Source organism: Mus musculus, chromosome 12, assembly GCF_000001635.26.
Source record: "Mus musculus strain C57BL/6J chromosome 12, GRCm38.p6 C57BL/6J".
In the NCBI taxonomy this organism is placed as follows: Eukaryota; Metazoa; Chordata; class Mammalia; order Rodentia; family Muridae; genus Mus; species Mus musculus.
Window position 1 is genome coordinate 58,976,795 of NC_000078.6, and position 18,151 is coordinate 58,994,945.

At 40.4% G+C, this 18,151-nt stretch overlaps 1 protein-coding gene across 2 annotated transcripts in view; it reads right to left on the bottom strand.

The window, feature by feature from the left end:
• The window catches only part of Sec23a (SEC23 homolog A, COPII coat complex component), a 53,634-nt gene that overhangs the window by 18,411 nt on the left and 17,072 nt on the right, over nt 1-18,151 (bottom strand). For both annotated transcript variants that reach the window (NM_001361956.1, NM_009147.2), the window contains exons 8-14: nt 15,331-15,489; nt 14,179-14,294; nt 12,556-12,679; nt 9,297-9,377; nt 8,338-8,427; nt 5,774-5,880; nt 1,668-1,821 (exon numbers count right to left, since the gene is read on the bottom strand). In NM_001361956.1, coding sequence (NP_001348885.1) covers nt 1,668-1,821; nt 5,774-5,880; nt 8,338-8,427; nt 9,297-9,377; nt 12,556-12,679; nt 14,179-14,294; nt 15,331-15,489 — 831 coding nt within the window. The remainder of the gene's footprint in view (nt 1-1,667; nt 1,822-5,773; nt 5,881-8,337; nt 8,428-9,296; nt 9,378-12,555; nt 12,680-14,178; nt 14,295-15,330; nt 15,490-18,151) is intronic.

Consider the following 18,151-nt stretch of genomic DNA (forward strand, 5'->3'; position numbering starts at 1 on the left):
CAACATTTATGAAGACAAAGTCATTTTCTATGAAAAGGCCCAAGAAGCAATCCATTTCAGAGCACAATTTATTAGCCACATGGAAAGCTCACATGGTTGGTGACATGAAAACACTAACATGTAAAATTAGTCAGTAAAATGCTAGGGCAAAGTGCAACCCAGGAAACAGGAGCCCTTCTATTTTAGCACACAGTACAAGAGCTAAGGAGTCAGCACACTGGCTGGATGGGGCCTTGAGTACAATTACCAACACAAGAAAGGTTTTTTAAAAGTTCCATTTAAAACAAAGTACTGGGGCTGGAGAGCTGGCTCAGTGGTTAGGAACACTGGCTCTTCTTCCAGAATTCAATTCCCAGCAACATCACATGGTGGCGCTGGCCCTCTTCTGGCATGTAGGTGTACATGCAGAAAGAGTACTCCTACATTCAAAATACGTAAATAAATTTAAAAAATAAACAAAGCAGAGCACTGAATCAAAGCACTGGGTACAGGCCACATGATGCTAAGAAGCCTGTGCAATAAACTGGGAATAGCTTCTCTGTCAGGGTGGGAAGTTCAGGATTGTGTATCACTCTTCTATTGATAGTGGTGATAGTCAAGAAAACTTCTTGGCTACATGACATTCTTCTGCTGTTTTGAAGAAGCTCAGGTGAGATACTTAAATATTCATCCCCATCTAGAATCAAAGAGCCCACAGAGGAGCTGTGCCAGTATTTGTATTAACAGTACCCCATCATTGATGGACTATACAAAGTTAAAGCTCATTTTAAGACACATTTAATACCAAACTCTGATTTCTTCACAAAGACATGTTGGGAGAAAGGGGGTGCTCTTATAAGGGAAAAATCTCAACAGTACTACAAAAGTAGCTAACTTTTTTTTTCTAAGATTTATTTAATTATTATATGTGAGTACACTGTAGCTGTCTTCAGACACTTCAAAAGAGGGCATCAGATATCTTTATGGATGGTTGTGAGCCACCATGTGGTTGCTGGGATTTGAACTCAGGACCTTCTGAAGAGCAGTCAGTGCTCTTAACCACTGAGCCATCTCTCCAGCCCCCAAAGTAGCTAACTTTAAACAAGTTCACTCATGACACCTGACAGACAGGCTAAAGGCACCTCTCTTGAGTTTGGTAGCTTAACAGAGAATTCTCAACAAGGTATTTAAGTTGAAGAGTAAATGAAAAAGTACAGGACAGAGTTTATAAAGTAAGAATTAGGTGTTAAGAGCTGCTTAAGCCTATAATCCCAGGACATGGGAATAAGTTTAAGACCAGCCTAGGCTACATTGTTATATTCAACTGAAATTAAAGCAGAAAATAAAAGCCACAGTAAAGACTAAACACACACACAGCAGTAATAGCAAGTTCCAGACCAGCCAAGGCTACAAAGACCCTAACTCAAAACAAAAACAAAATTCATAAAATCAATAATAAAAAATTAATTTCCACACTCACTTCATACAAGCCAAAATAATAAGTTGCATACTGCCATTCAATTTTAAGGAAAGGGGCTTTCTAGTTTCCTGGAAGTGAGTGGAACCCTGCTATTTATTGCTAGTTCTGTTCTTCCAACAGTTCTCCACACCCACTGTAAGGTCTTTAAAGGGTATTTACGACAAATGAAAGCTGACAAGCTGAGAAAAGCACAATGTCCACTTCTTACCAGTCGAATGAGTTGTCTGTCCAACCATCTTAGCACGTCTGGCCCTTCCTCTGTTTCTGCTCTGTATATTGCCAGCCTGGCCATGAGAATGGCAGCTGCTTCCTGGTCAAAAGATGCAGCAATATTTTGGATTTGAGTTTGAGCATCTGCCCAGCTAAAGAAATAAGAAAGCACAGAAACATAGCTGAGTTATATCATAACTCCACACTTAGTTACCACACACAGCTACACTTAGAGAATGCAGAATGCCACCTCAGTATTTCAAGATTCTAATACTACACAGATTAATTAGCATTATTAAAGTATCACAAATAACTGTTTATTACATTGATTTTCCTAAAAACAAAACCAGACCTTAAAATGTTTTCTAAAATGACTCTAAAGGAGTATGTTCTTTAATACAACAAGCCTTTTATAAGTAAAGATAATGTGTGGAGGTCAGGGGGATGGCTCAGCAGGTAGACACTCTACCACCAAGACCTACCACCTGAGCTCAAGTAGCAGACTCAACGATGGGAAAGGAGGAAACTGACTCCTAGAGCTGTCCTCTGACATCTGCCTGCATACAGTGACTGGCACATATGCACACACACACACACACAAAATCCTTTTTAATAAAATAGAATGTTTGAATGATATAGAAATCCTTATGGTGACATTCCTAAGAACTTAGGAGTTTATATATACACACACTTAAAATTAAAAAAATACCATATACATTTGCATAAACTATATAGATAGAATCATTCTTTTTACCTTAATACGTAAGTCTATGCTAATTTTTTTTTATGTATATGAGTACATTTTCGCTGTCTTCAGACACTCCAGAAGAGAGCATCGGATCCCATTACAGATGGTTGTGAGCCACCATGTGGTTGCTGAGAATTGAACTCAGAACCTCTGGAAAAGCAGCCAGTGCTCTAAACCACAGAGCAATCTCTCCAGCCCCCTCTATGATGAATTTTAATGTATTCAATTTTAGAAAAACAAAAAATGAATTTACAAAAGTAAAGGTTTTATTTTCAATCTTAGTGTCATTTGTTACACTGAAGGACAAAACATCAGAATTTTATTCTCATTAGTCTTTAGATAGAAATCAATAAATGTCAATGATAGAAATCACATAAATTAAAACTGCTGTACTTTTCTCCATGTTAATACACTGACCAAGACGAATCAAAATTAAGTAAGAGAATTTAGTATGGGAATATAAGCCTATAATCCCATTACTTGGGAGTTGGAGACAAAAGATCGGGAGTTCAAACCAGGCTCAACTACGCAGCAAATTTGAGGCCAGCCTGGACTCTAGGAGATCCTGTCTCTAAGATCATGGAACACAGTAGGTTTTAAGGTTCCTCAAAAAATTAAAACTAGAACTTCTAGGGCTAGAGAGATGGCTCATCAATTTAAGAACCTGGCTGCTCTTCCAGAGGTCCTAATTCGGCTCCCAGAAGCCACATCAAGGAGCTCCCAGTTGCCTGTAAGTCCAGCCCCTGCTGCGATGCCCTCCTCCTACCTCCACAGATACCTGTACTCAAAATTGTACTCCACAGACCCCCATACAAAATTCAAAAATAAAAGTATTTTTTAAACTTCCATATAATCCAACTATACCATTCTCAAAGAGTCAAAGTCAGCTTCCTAGGAGAGATACCTACACATCTATGGATATGATATAATTCTTAATGTAAGAAGCTGATGCAGGGGCATGCCTGCAATATTGCTAGGAAACCACAGGCAGGCAGCAATCCGGTAGGCAAACAGTGAGCTCCAGGTTCATTCAGGAAGAGAATTCCCGCCTCAAGCGCTAGGATGGAGAGTGACAGAAAAAGACACTTGATTCTGACCCCTGGTTTCCACACGATCACGCTTGGTGCACCCATGCATACACACACACACATATATACATACAGGGAAAATGAGAATTTCAGTCTGAGGGGTTGATAGTATTATAAACTGTGTGAGCCTGGCTGGCCTCAAACTCACAGAATAGCTCTTCATGCCTCTGCTTCCCAAAGAAGGTCATATGTTCTATAAACTTAATCCAGTCAAACTTTCTTTAGATAGAACCTTTTTTTAATTTCAAAGACATAATTCTGGGGGATTGGTTTGTTTTTAACACTTCTGCTGATCCTAGATGCAAAGCATCTCATCCTCTACAAGACTGGCAATTCTTTGTGTAAGGCTTGTATGTAAGTTGTTGTACATGTATGGTCATGTGGGGCGTGTACATGCACTGTGTCCAGATGCCTATGGAGGCCAGAGGACAACCCTGGATGCATTCTCAAGAGCACCATCCATCTCCTTTGAGACAGTAGCTCTTTGGCATGCAGCTCACCAATTAGCCTAAAGTGTCTGGATGGCAAGCCATAGGGATACTCCTGTCTCTGCTTCCTCTACACTGGGATTACAAGCACAGACCATGTCTACCTTTTCCACATGGACTCTAGTGATCAAACTCAGGTACAGGCAAGGATTGAACCCACTGACCCAACCCCTAAACCATATATATTACTTTAGATATGTTACTTTATATGTAATGTATTTTATAGTGACAAATTTAATTTTTTCAGCCTTTTAAGTTTTATTTTTATTCATGTGTATGTGTATATATCTGTATATATGTATACACAAGAGCACAGATGTCTACAGTAGCTAGAACAGGGTGTCAGGTCTCCTGGACCTGGAGTTATCAGTAGTTATTAACCATCGAACCTGGGTATGGGGGGTGGGGGAACACGACCAAACAATAGTCCTCTGTAAGAGCAGCAAGAACTCTTAAATGCTGAGTCAGGCCTCCAGCCCTGGGGTAGTTAGAAGAAGAACGGCCCCTTAAATGCTGAGTCAGGCCTCCAGCCCTGGGGTAGTTAGAAGAAGAACGGCCCCTTAAATGCTGAGTCAGGCCTCCAGTCCTGGGGTAGTTAGAAGAAGAATGGCCCCTTAAATGCTGAGTCAGGCCTCCAGCCCTGGGGTAGTTAGAAGAAGAATGGCCCCTTAAATGCTGAGTCAGGACCCCAGCCCTGAGGTAGTTAGAAGAAGAACGGCCCCCTTGGGTGCATATATTTGAATGCATTAGGGAGTGGCACGACTTGAAAGGGATTATGAGGTGAAACCTACTTGGAGTAGGTGTGACTTTGTTGGAAGAAGTCTATCAGCAGGTGGTGGGCGGGCTTTTGTCAAGCCAATCCCAGTGGCTTTCACTTCCTGTTGCCTATGAATCTGGATGTAAAATTCTCAGCCACCTTTCCAGCACCACTTCTGCCTAAGTGTTGCCATGTGCCCTGCTGCGCTGACAAGTGGACTAAACCTCTGAACTGTAGGTAGGCCCCAATTAAATGTTTTCTTTTACAAGACCTACCATGGTTATGGTATCTCTTCACAGCAATAAATCAATGACTAAGGCAAGCCCCTTTCTCTGTTTTTAATTTTCTCTCATCCAACAATATTTAAATGTTTCCAGTAAATAAGAGTAAGATATCTTAGTCTGGTAAAATATTGTCTTCTAAAGACAGACTTTCTCCCTGACCTGGAACTCCACAGATAAGCTAGGCTAGCTACAGCTACCCAGGATTCGCCTGTCTCCATCCCCCAGGATGCAATTGCACATGAGTTCCAGCACATCTAGCTTTTTGTTCTTCCCATGTTCTGGGGACCAAATTGAGGCCCACATGCTTGCTTACCAACTGGCCTCCCTCCCCACCCCTAGGAGTACTTTTAAAAACTGCTATTATAGCTGGGCAGTGGTGGTGTACACCTTTAATCCCAGCACTTGGGAGGCAGAGACAGGTGGATTTCTGAGTTCGAGGCCAGCCTGGTCTACAGAGTGAGTTCCAGGACAGCCAGGGCTATACAGAGAAACCCTGTCTCAAAAAAACAAAAAAACAAACAAACAAACAAAAAACACAAAAAACTGCTATTATACTTGTCATTGACTATTTTACAAAATAAGCTAGGCTTAAAAGACATAAAATGCCCTTAGTCACAAATGTTTATTTTTCTAGGCATAAATGTTACTCAGAAACCCAGCTTGGGAGTATGGCCTAAAATAGTTTTTATATATAAATTACAACTCTAATTTAAAAAAAAAAAAAAAAAAAAAAACTTACTTCCTAGCAATTGTGGTCACTCGGATGCGTCTCTGGCCACTTGAGTGCTGATACTGGGTCACAAATTGGACTGCACCTCGTCCTCCTTGAGGAATTGGAGCATTATGCTGTATGCATAAAAATAAAGAAGTAAGAACTAGGCAAAATCTACCATGATAATGTCACAGTATCAAAAATAACATACTCTCTACCACTAAGAAAATCACTGTAGGACAAGGAAAAGCCCAGGGGCTGGAGAGATGGCCCAGCAGTCAAAAGCACTTCAGAGGATGCAGGTTCAGTTCCCAGCACCCAGACAGTGGCCCACAACCCTCAGTCATCTAACACTCTCATCGGGCCTCTGCAGGCACCAGGCACACAGATAGTGCACATGCATACATGCAAGCAAAACAGTCACACATATAAAATAAATATAAGGATGGAATAAAGGCCCAGTGTTGGATGCCCTCACTACTGACGGAGCCCAGTAAATATTTAAAGAGCCGTCAGAACACAGTCCACAGTCTCACAAAGCTGTGTGAGGACCTGATGAGACACGATGAGAAAACTGAGTTAACAAGACATGAGTCTCATCATCTCTGTTCCCCCATCACACAAGTTGTCCTTAGAATGGGTTTTCATGCCTGTCCCAAGTGAGCAGACAGGAGTGAGTTCACTTTAGTCATTACAGCTGGCTACTGTTTATATTCCTCTATGGAAAAACATGTTTCACCACCGGCAGCTTGTCCTTGTCACTGACACTTTACTCAGGTGACGCTTCTTAACCCTTTATGCTCTGAATAAAGTTGGTTGCTGCATGAGACTTCATTCTACCTCATTTTTAGGGCCGCTCTCTCCCAGGTTTACATCACCAAGTAGGGTGACAACAAAGAACTAATACTAATCTTCTCAGTGTGGGATTCTCCCTATGGATTGACTCAATAGATGCAGTTGAATTAATGATATGATAGCACCATATCATTAAAATGAAAAACAAAAACCATATGTCATTTCAATAGACGCAGAAAAGGCATTTGATAAAATTAAGCACTCCTTAATGATAAGAATGCTAAACACATTTGGTATAGAAGGACTCTATCCCAACATAACAAAGGCCATGCATTAAAAGGTTATAACTAACATCACACTAAGAGGAAAAACTGAAAGTGTCTCTCTAACATCTAGAATAAAATTAGGATTCCCGGGGCTGGTGAGATGGCTCAGTGGGTAAGAGCACCCGACTGCTCTTCCGAATGTCCGGAATTCAAATCCCAGTCAACCACATGGTGGCTCACAACCATCTGTAACGAGATCTGACTCCTTCTTCTGGAGTGTCTGAAGACAGCTACAATGTACTTACATATAGTAAATAAATAAATCTTTAAAAGAAAAAAAATTAGGATTCCCATTTTACCACTGTCACTAAACACTGTACTACAAAAAGTCCTAGCCAGGAGAAAAAGCATCAACATTGGAACAGAGGACGTCAAACTGACACTGCAGATGACATGACTATCCCTCATGCAGAAATCTCTACACACTCAACCAAGAACTGTTAAAAATAATGAAAACAACTGCTCTTTAAAGTCAGGGGAGGAAGGAGCTGGAGAGAAGACAATATTAAGAGAGAATACTGTTCTTGCAGAGGACTCAAGTTTGATCTGTAGAACCCACACTGGATGATGGTTTACAACCACCTAAGCTCTAGCTGCAGGAACTTGATGCCTCTGTCTTTTGTGGGCACATGCACATAACCCACACACATACACATAATTTTAAAATAATTACTTTCCAAAAAAACAAAACAAAACAAAACAAAACAGGCATTGCGGCATCCTAGCACTTGAGAAGTAGAGTGCCAGAAGTTCAAGGACATCACCACCTACACAGGAGAGTCAAGGCAGCCTGGCTACAGAAGACTGTGTCTATTTAAAAACAAAAAAAGAAAAAACAGTAACACTGTTATACATCTATACCAAACTCTCTAAATGGAAATCAAGGGCTAGGCAAGGAGAGTTCAGTCATGGAAGGAGCATTGCCTAGCAAGAGTCAAGACTTGGGTTCAATCCCCAGCACTGCTGAGAAAGAAAGAGTTATGGCAATAATCCCATCTACAATAGCAATAAAACTAAACAACTATAAATAAATCCAAACAAAATTGACAGAAATTAAACAAAAATATAAACAAAAGGAAAGATATCTTGTTCTTGGACGGGAAAAGTCAGTATTGTTAAAATGTCTACACTACCCAATGCAATCTACCGATTCACTGCTAACCTATCAAAATTCCAATGGCATGGCTCACAGAACTGGAAAATAAATCCTGCAATTCATACGAAAGATTCAGTGTCTAAATTAAGTATCTGTTTACCTTCCAGTATTAAAATGCAGTCAGCCAGACATAGTGGTGCACACCTTTATCCCAGGATTTAGGAGGCAGAGGCATCTCTGTAAGTTCAAAGGCCAGCCTGATCTACATAATAAGTTCCAGATAGTCAGAGCTATATACCCTGTCTCAAAATACCAAAAATAAATAAATAAATGAAAATGAAAATAAATTTGTTTTTAAGGATAGGCAGTCATACCTGATTAACAACTTCAAAATATATGGCTAAGGTTGTGGTGGGGCTGAGGCCACAGATTTTCCACTGACAAGTGCCTCCTGTTCCAATCTCCTGCAAAAATAAAAAACAAGGTGTTTGAAAGCTAAAGAACCTTATTTATTAATATATAAGAAGAAGAGCAGGGATACGCCTCTGGTAAGGAAAAACACACACCTTTCAGATTAATTCAGTAAATGTTAAAAGCTTAAAATTTTTAACACTATATCACAAACACATAAAGTAAATTTAAGCGATTTTACATGATAAAATATTAAGAATATTAAAAGGTTTACTAAGTAAACTAAAAGGATACAAGGTCCTTTGAAGCAAGCACTTTTTAATGAAGGATCAACCAACCAATTCCTTACCTTTCCACCCCACTCTCCTATCTGTATAAAGGACTCTACATACATATATATGAATAGGCCCTCTGCATTATAAGCATTCTAAGGGCCAAGACACTTTAGACACAGGTCCTTACCATACAAACAGCATGTAAACTGATTTTGTATCTTTGTCGTTTTTGAAAGCTGGTTATCTACCGTGTACTATCTTATCATCGTAGCTGCAACCACATGACACTAATTCTGAAATGCATTATAGTCTCTCAACAGGCAGAGGAAAGAAAGGAGCTGAAACTTAAAACTCCTCTGACTTGGTTGCTCTGTTGCTAATTCTAGTGACAAAAACCACTTGGAACTAGTGTTGCCTTTTAAAACCTAAAAACTTCTAAACTTATTTCAAAGCACTAAGACAAAGACTCGCTTAGTCATATGCAATAGAGCCTTGGCAGTAGCCTGTGTGCCAAGAAGCACGCATGCCAATATACTGATGGAAGGTCAGCCACACAACTTCAAAGAAATGGTAGAGCCTTCCATGATGGGTCTGTCTTTGCACTAGCCTAGAGATTAGCTATATTATTTAGAACAAACATTACTTACATTTTCAGACACGCAAGGTCCTTTTGAATTAAGAGACACACAGGGTCCAATAGCTCCTGAAATCTTTATTTCCCTTGAAGTCTGAAAATAAGAACATGATACATTTGGTTCCCTAAAGATGAAGTTAGGGCTGGCAGGATGGCTGAGTGGATAAAGTACGTGCCCCGAAGCCTGAGTCTGAGTCCCAGGGTCACAGGGTAGGAGGGAAGAACTGACTCCTAAGCCATCCTCACATCCCACACAAACATTGTAGCATGGCAACACACAAATAAATGTAATAAAAATGTTAATACGTTCAGATGTTTATAAGAGTGTTAAAAAAGAAGACAATCTTCATATTTAAAATTCTAAAGTCCATGAATTCTAAAACTCATGGACTTTAGAATGTGGACATCTTTAATTCCAGCACCTACAGGCAAAGTCAGGTGGATCTCTGTGAGGCTGAGGCCAGTGTCTACATAGCAAGTTCCAGGCCAGCAAGATTATACAAAGAAATATGATTTTCCTTAACCTACAAATGACAGATCTATGCATCTCCAATCTACAACAGCTCACATAATTAATACTATGGGGTTTGGGGGTGGGGGTTGTTTGTTTGTTTTGTTTTCTGAGACAGGGTTTCTCTGTATAGCCCTGGCCGTCTTGGAACTCATTTTGTAGACCAGGCTGGCCTCAAATTCAGAAATCCACCTGATTCTGCCTCCCGAGTGCTGGGATCAAAGGCGTGCGCCACCACCGCCCAGCAATACTATGGTTCTTATATTTCAACCACCCACTCTCACAAGGCATTCCTCTCAACTGTCAACTTTTATGTTGGTCTCCTGAATAAAATTCACTTCCTCTCATCATTCAGAAAAACACTATAAGCCACATTCCCCTGGAATAAACGGTATCCTGGATATACTCACTTCTCTTTTTCGTTTGTTAGGATTTTGTTTGTTTGTTCATTTTATTTTTCAAATCAAGGTTTCGCTGTGTAGTCCTGACTGTCCTAGAACTTACCCTGTAGGCCAAGTTGACCTTGAATTCAAGAGAACTGCTTGCTTCTGCTTCCTGAGTGCTGGGATTAAAGGCATGAGCCACCGTGCACAGCTCTCAATTCTCTTCTTTATTTTTTTTAATTAATTTTTAGTATTTTTTTTCTTATTCACTTTACATCCTGTTCACTGCCCTCCCTCCCAGTCACCCTCTCCCACATTCCTTCCCCCATCCCTCCTCCCTTTCTCCTCTGAGTAGGTGGATGCTCCCTGGGTATCCCCCACCCTGGCATATCAAGTCTCTGTGAGGGTAGGTGCATCATCTCCCACTGAGGCCAGGCAAGGTAGCCCATCTAGAGCATATCCCACATGCAGGCAACAGCTTTTAGGATAGCCCCCACCTCCAGCTGTGAGAGCTGGGTGGGAGAGGGGATGGGGAGAATCGTTGGTTGGGAAGTTCAGGATCAGGAGTGGGGAGGAACAGGAGGGATGGCCACACGACCATGAGAATGATTGGAAATCTGTAACTGACAGGGTTGGGAGGTGAGAGCATCTCCAGAAAAAGACAGAGACCTGGGATAAGGAGGCACCCAAGAATCAATGGAGCTGTTGATTCTCTTCTTAAACTTCTCCATCACTTTGTTTTCTACTGTTAGTTTATTAAATCATATATGATTTTGAAAGATCCTGACAGAATGTAAAAGTTCACAGAAGCCCTGAAATTGACAAGATAGATGTCAGTGTTAGCAGAACTAGCTTTACTGATTTAGAAAAATAGAGGTGCACAATGCTCTGGCCACTCCTTGAACCCGTGTGTCTGCCAATGTTTTGACCGTTCCTTGAACCCATGTGTGTGCCCACTGATGAAGCCCATTGCCAGGTGTTTGTGATATTGGTTGCTGGGAAAGAGTCGGAAAATCTCCCCAGCAACCACAGTCGGGCTAATCCGGAGTTGCTACACCTGCACCAGACTCTTTCCTTGTACCCCTCCCATACCCATTTCTTGAGAATAGACATTGTTTAGATCTGGAAATCCCCTACTCTCCCCCTTCTCCTTTCCCCCCTGAGGGACTATAAAAACTGGGACCTCTTTCCCCTCGTGGTCGACTCCTCTACCCCTGCGTGGGATATGAGTCGTCCCCAGAGCTCTGGCTTTCCCCAAATAAAGCCTCGTGTGGTTTACATCAAGCTTGGTCTCTCCTGAGTTCTTGGGTGTCCGCTATTGTCCCGAGGCCTGAGAGAGGGGCTCCTCTCGGAGTCTTTCAATTTAATCTCTCAAAATTAAGTTTCCCTATAACAAGACCTCCACCTTAGAGACCCAATCACATCTTTACAATTTCCTACCATCATGCCGACTACATAGTAAGCCATCAATGAAATGCCAATAAGATATGTTTAATGAAAATTCAAAACCAATGGTTTTGTAATATACATGTAATTAACAATAGGCCTTCCAAGTGTTTTAAGTCAAAATTTGAAATTTATGATGCACTTGTACACCCAACACTAATCTAATAAAGCAAAATAATAATTTCCTCTCAAATTAGATAATATCCACCATTATAGAAAACATAGCAGGAGGGGAATGTGCACACCTCTGATCCCAGCACTCAAGAGGCAGAGGCAGGCGGATCTCTGTGAGTTCAAGCCCAACTTGGTCTACAGAGTGAGTTTCAGGACAGTCAGGGCTACACTGAGAAACTCTGTCTCAAACAAACAAAAATCTAACTATGCTGTGCATAGGGAAGCACACCTTTAATCCCAGACAATTGGGAGACAGAGACAGATGAATATCTAAATTTAAGGCAAATCTGAAGTTCCAGGACAGCCAGAGCTACACAGAGAAACCCTGTCTCAAAAAAACAATGCAAACGAATAAACAAAAAACCTAACATAATATAAATTGAGTATAAAAATATATAACGTCTAGTGCCAGCCACAGTAGAACACAGCTGCATCACAGCAACTGGAAAGCTGAAGTAGGAGGATCAGGAGTTAGAAGACAGACTGAATGAGACTTAGCTCTAAGAAACAGTAATATCCAATATAAGAAACTTTGCTTACATTACTTTACCATCATTCAAAACAACCCCAGTCTCCTGTACATATAATGACAACACCTCTTTCTGGGAAACAAAATCTCTAACTCAAAGTTCTAAAGTAACCATTACTTTTTAAAGATCATCTGAACTTGACTAATATTTCACAGTTACCACCGCCTTCAAGGGTCTCAACTGATAGACGTATCACACATGTCACACATGTCAAGTCTGGGTTCTTACCTTTATTTCTAATGTGCCACCAAAGCCCATTTTAAACTGGCCATGTATATCTTTGGTGAAGACTCTTTGAAAAGTTTGCTTGAATAAGGAAGTATTGAAAGAGTCACCCATTACCATGTATCCTCTGCACAGAAAAAGGCAAGCACAACATACAAATTAACTGGGCTCATGTATTACCAGAAAAAATAAATTACTTAGACTATGAACAAATAGTAAAGATATTCCCCAAAACAAATGTTATTAATGTTATTTGTATTAATAATTTTTAATTACCTTTACTCACTGTGTGTAGGGTGTGCACATGACACAGTGTTCATCTGTAGGTGTGAAAACAACTTTCCACCATCCGTCCACATTGTGTGTCCCAAGTATCCAACTCCCTCCCACCATGCCATCAGAGCCTTTACTCACTGAGCAGCCCACAGCCAGATTTTCTCCTTGTGTATGCATCATCTAAGATTATTCATTTTATAATATGCTTGATAATGCATCATTTACTTAAGACTGCTCCTTTTCACAGTTGGTGTTTATAAAAGTTGTCTATATTTTTGCTTCTCAAAGTGTGGTCCAAACAGGAAACACAAGTTATCTGTACAAGTTAATACCTGAGCAGCTCTTGTCCATACCAGCTGCTCCCAAGTCTCTCCTCCTGTTGTCTTTCCAATTGGCTCTAGGATCAGCTTTCACATTTAGTAAGGTTTTCAGAGGCTGCACAATGCTGAAGTGCTTACTCTCCACCCTGCATTGGTTTGTATCTGTGTGCCTGGCACAGCTGACCAGGGCCTTTACTTTCTGCTTGTTGACATTTCCTTAGGTATATATCTAAGAGAATATTAATGAAGCTGAACCCCTACTTCACTTTTATTCAGCAATAAAATGAAATCCTGGCACATCTTAAATATGCATAAATTAAGCATACTGAATAAAAGATGTCCGTGGGGGCTGGAGAGATGCTTCAGTAGCCAGGAGCATTTGTTTCCCCTGCAAAGGACCCAGTTCAGTTCCCAGCACCTACAAGGCTGCTCAAAATCACCTGTCACTCCAGTTCCAGGGGAGTCAACCCCTGTTCTAACCTCCTTGAGTACCAGACAGGCAAGGCACATAGTGCACATACATTTATGTAGACAAAACATTCATGCACATAAACAGTTTTTAAAAGTCAATGGCAGGCAAAACACCACTTATTACTCCACTTACAGGAAACATCCAGGAGTGGTGAGTAGTGTTGCCGAGGGCAGGAGGGCGGAGTGAGAAAGGAGGAGGAACGGAGATTGACAGGTAGCAAGCAAAGTCTCTCCAGGGCCATTGCAAATGTTCTAATTCAATCATAATAATGACCATATGCCTTGTGAACATACTACAACCTTATCATACATTTTAAGTGGATAAATTTCATGGCTTTCTATCTCAAAACACTACTAAAACAACCTAGTAACTTTATAATAAACTTTTTCAAAAGAACTTGTACCTTAATCTTTTCAAAGAAAAAAAAATGAAACATGAGCTCCAAACACACAGCAATGCTGTTAGCAAACATTGACAACGAGCTTTCCGTTTCCTGAGCTGTCAGCGTTGGCTCACATTTGCAAATAAGCGGTCATTATTAAAGACACACATACATACCCAGTAAGGTTAGGACAGCACTTCATCTCCAGCAGGCCTGTCTGGTCCAACGCACAGGCGTAGATATCAATGACATGCCCCGTTGTAGCAGCTCGATTAGCCAACGCTTCAAAATGCTACAGATTATTTTAATTAATATCAAAATATATGTAAAACCTAATCAAATATATAACCTCGCCATCCCATGAATCTTTTTCCTATTAGCAGATCAAAGTAATTTAAGAGTAAAAGAATAATTCATCGTAATTTACACATGACCTAGTCACATTTAATTTTCTATAGTTTCATAAAATTGATAACATTTCTAGAAATATGACTTCCAGACAAACAAGTGACAGGCATTTGGAAATCCAGCCCTGGGGAAGGAAGCTACAACAGGAGGATGCATTACATAGAAAGACTGTCTCAAAATAAAGTCTGATATTTTAACATTCTTTGATATAAAAGCCACTATTTTTAGACATGTCCCTAAGTGAAGCAAAACTAAACAATGGTATAGAAAACATTCTCTACTTCAATATAAACACAAGAGAACAAAACAGAACTTTTTTTTTCCTAGCTAAATCTACAGTCAAGTAAGCATTATGTAAAAACACATCAGAAAAGAGAAAAAATAAAATAAAACCAGAGGATAAGCAAATTTAGAGCAGTTTTTCCAACTTTTACAATAAAATAAAATTCCCAAGCTCAAAAAGGAACCTAACTAGCAGACAAAAAGCACTCAGTATTAAAAATTATGACATCGGGCTGGTGAGGTGGCTCAGTGGGTAAGAGCACCCGACTGCTCTTCCGAAGGTCCGGAGTTCAAATTCCAGCAACCACATGGTGGCTCACAACCATCCGTAACAAGATCTGACGCCCTCTTCTGGGGTGTCTGAAGACAGCTACAGTGTACTTACATATAATAAATAAATAAATCTTTAAAAAAAAAATTATGACATCAATTACTAGTAATATATTAACAATGGCTACCAAAAATATCAAACAGTATAGAGAACTAAACTAAAAGCCTGAATTAAAAACAAAAAAAAAAAAAAAATCCTCATAGCAGCAAGAGCAGCAACACCAAGGCCTCAGAGTCACCAACAGACGCTTTTGCAAAACACCCGAATGTGACGTTACACAAACAGAAAACTCACAAGAAAAAATTACCTTAGTTCCCTTTTTAACATATTTGGCATTGTCCTTCTCAATGTCGTGCCAGGATCTTATAGGTGTCTTTAGCTCATCTCCCACCACCATGCCAGGCCCCTGGGTAGCAGGACCACCGATGAACATCATGATCCGAGCACCAGTGTTGGGGAAAGTACACTATTGGAAAAAAGGAACTCACTCAAACAGTGCAAAGGATAACGAAAAGCAGGTATATGCACTTCTGACAACGCATTTTAATGTATTGTTCCTAGAAAGCAACATGTACTTGATAAGAAATAAGTAAATGTAGGCTGGAGAGATGGCTCAGCAGTTAAGAGCACTGACTGCTTGCTCTTTCAGAGGTCCTGAGTTCAATTCCCAGCAACCACATGGTGGCTCACAACCATCTGAAATGGGATCCAATGCCATCTTCTGGTGTGTCTGAAGAAAGTGACAGTGTACTGAGTACTCACATACATACAATAAGTAAGTAAATCCTTTATTTAAAAAAAAAAAGCATTATTTAAAAAAAGAAAGCCGGGCGTGGTGGCGCACGCCTTTAATCCCAGCACTCGGGAGGCAGAGGCAGGCGGATTTCTGAGTTTGAGGCCAGCCTGGTCTACAAAGTGAGTTCCAGAACAGCCAGGACTATACAGAGAAACCCTGTCTTGAAAAAAAATAATAATAATAATAAGTAAATGCTAAAAGGAAGACATTTATTTGGATAGATTTCTTTCTAAATCCTAAACAGTACTACATTCTTAGTTTTAAAGCAATCTCTAAACTTACCCTATAGCAAAGGTTATGTTTCCTGCTTTGTAGCTGTTGAAGTGGGTAAAAGAGAAGACATTGTCTTCTGGGTTTTATTCTTGTTTTCTGTATTTAAAATGGGAGTATTGCTGGGGCTTAGGTAACAGCACAGTTGCTAGAATGCTTGCCTAGTATCCACAAAGCCTAGGTTGGATCCCCAGCACCACATAAAACCAGACACAGTCTTCATGCCTGTAACCCCAGCACTTAGGAAGGGAAAGGAAGATCAGAAGTTCAAAACCAGCTTTGGCTACATGGCAAGTTTGAGTCTAGCCTTGCCTATGAGAATCTGTATTAAAAAATAAAAATAAAACATAAGCATTATTTATATGTGTAACTGAAGCTAATGGATTAACTACTCCAATCTACTTTCTCTTTATCACATGATGCCCATGAAATGGAGAAAGGGTGCCTGCCTCTTTAAAAATAGGGAAGCAGGGCTGCAAGCAAAGCTCAGAGGGAAATCTTTCCCAGCAATCTCAAGGCGCAGGCTGAACCCCAGCGCCACACACAACTTCAAATAAGTAAATAAAATGGAAACATAAAAAAGAATGCTATTGACACACAAGAAATAATGAGGAATTCAGACTATTATTGATTAAAAATGTTCTTAAAAGGAAAAAAATTAAAATCAAAACTACATATACACATGTGTATTAATACATGATAATGTTTGTGAATGTGCCTCTGTATTTAGAGTCACACCATAAACACAGCAACAAAGAGTAAAGAAGATACAGTGCTCAGAAATGGCTGTGGTTGGGGCGAGAGAGATGGCTCCGCAGTTAAGAGCCTGACTGCAACTCTAGTTCCAGTGTATTTGACTCCCTCCTCTGTCCTTCAAGGGCTGCTGCACACACATAGTAACACACACACACTCACACACTCACAATTTTTAAAAAAGACACCTTTCTTCAGTCAGGTAAATGTAATTTGGGGTTTTTTGTGTATTTGTTTGTTTTAGGGGTTTGTTTTTTGTTTTGGTTTTTTTGGGAGTTATTTTTTGGGGGGTGGTTTTTCGAGATAGGGTTTCTCTGAGTAGCCCTGGCTGTCCTGGAACTCATCTGTAGACCAGGCTGGATTCAGACATCCACCTGTCTCTGCCTCCCAAGTGCTGGGATTAAAGGTGTGCACCACCACTGCCTAGCTGTAATTGTAGTTTTTACCACTCATCAAGGAAACTACTTTTTGCAACAGAGACCATAGCCAATCAAAATGCAGAACGGTAGAGCCCATCGCAAGCTGCTATGTCTAAAGCATGACTCCTGCACATAAGTCTCAGGGGTCATTGTGGAGAAAGGAGCAGAGAGATCTTACAAGCAAGAAAAACAGGAAAGTTGTTGTGAGATTGTGTCTCCTAGCAGTGTCAGAGGAGCTACACCCATGATGTCTCATCAGCATGGCTGCCTATGACACCAGCAGACAGGCTAACATGGAAGGGGCATGGCCCATAAGGCCTCAACTATACACAGAGAACTATAGATGGCTAAGGAATGCTGAAAGGGGGGGGGGGGGGGGATAGTCTTCCCAGGGAAAAGCACACCAATTATCCAATGCCCAATGTTCAGCTCTGAGAATGCATACATACAAAATTTAAAATAGGCTTGGAAGAATGGGGGGGGGGGGTTGAAAAGAGTAGAGGGGAAAAGGGAAATGACATAATTATACTGCAATTTTTAACAAATCAAAAATTATTTAAAATGGAAAAATACCAACAGATACCAATGATACCAATGAAATTTTAGGACATCAAAAAAACCTTGATTCTACAATTTTAGGAAATCTGAAAAAAAAATGGATGCATTTCTAGATGTACAGATGTACTACAATTAAGTCAAGATAAAAAATATAGTAGACAGTTTGTGGTGGTTTCAATTAGAAATGCCCCCCCCCCCACAGGCTCAATCAGGCACTGGGACCCTCCCTCTGCATCTGGCCGTGCTGTCTGGGAGGTATGGGGCGGTGCAGCTGGCTGGAGAGATGTATCTATAGGAGCACACAGTTGTTCCCACTGCTGCCAGCGCTCTCT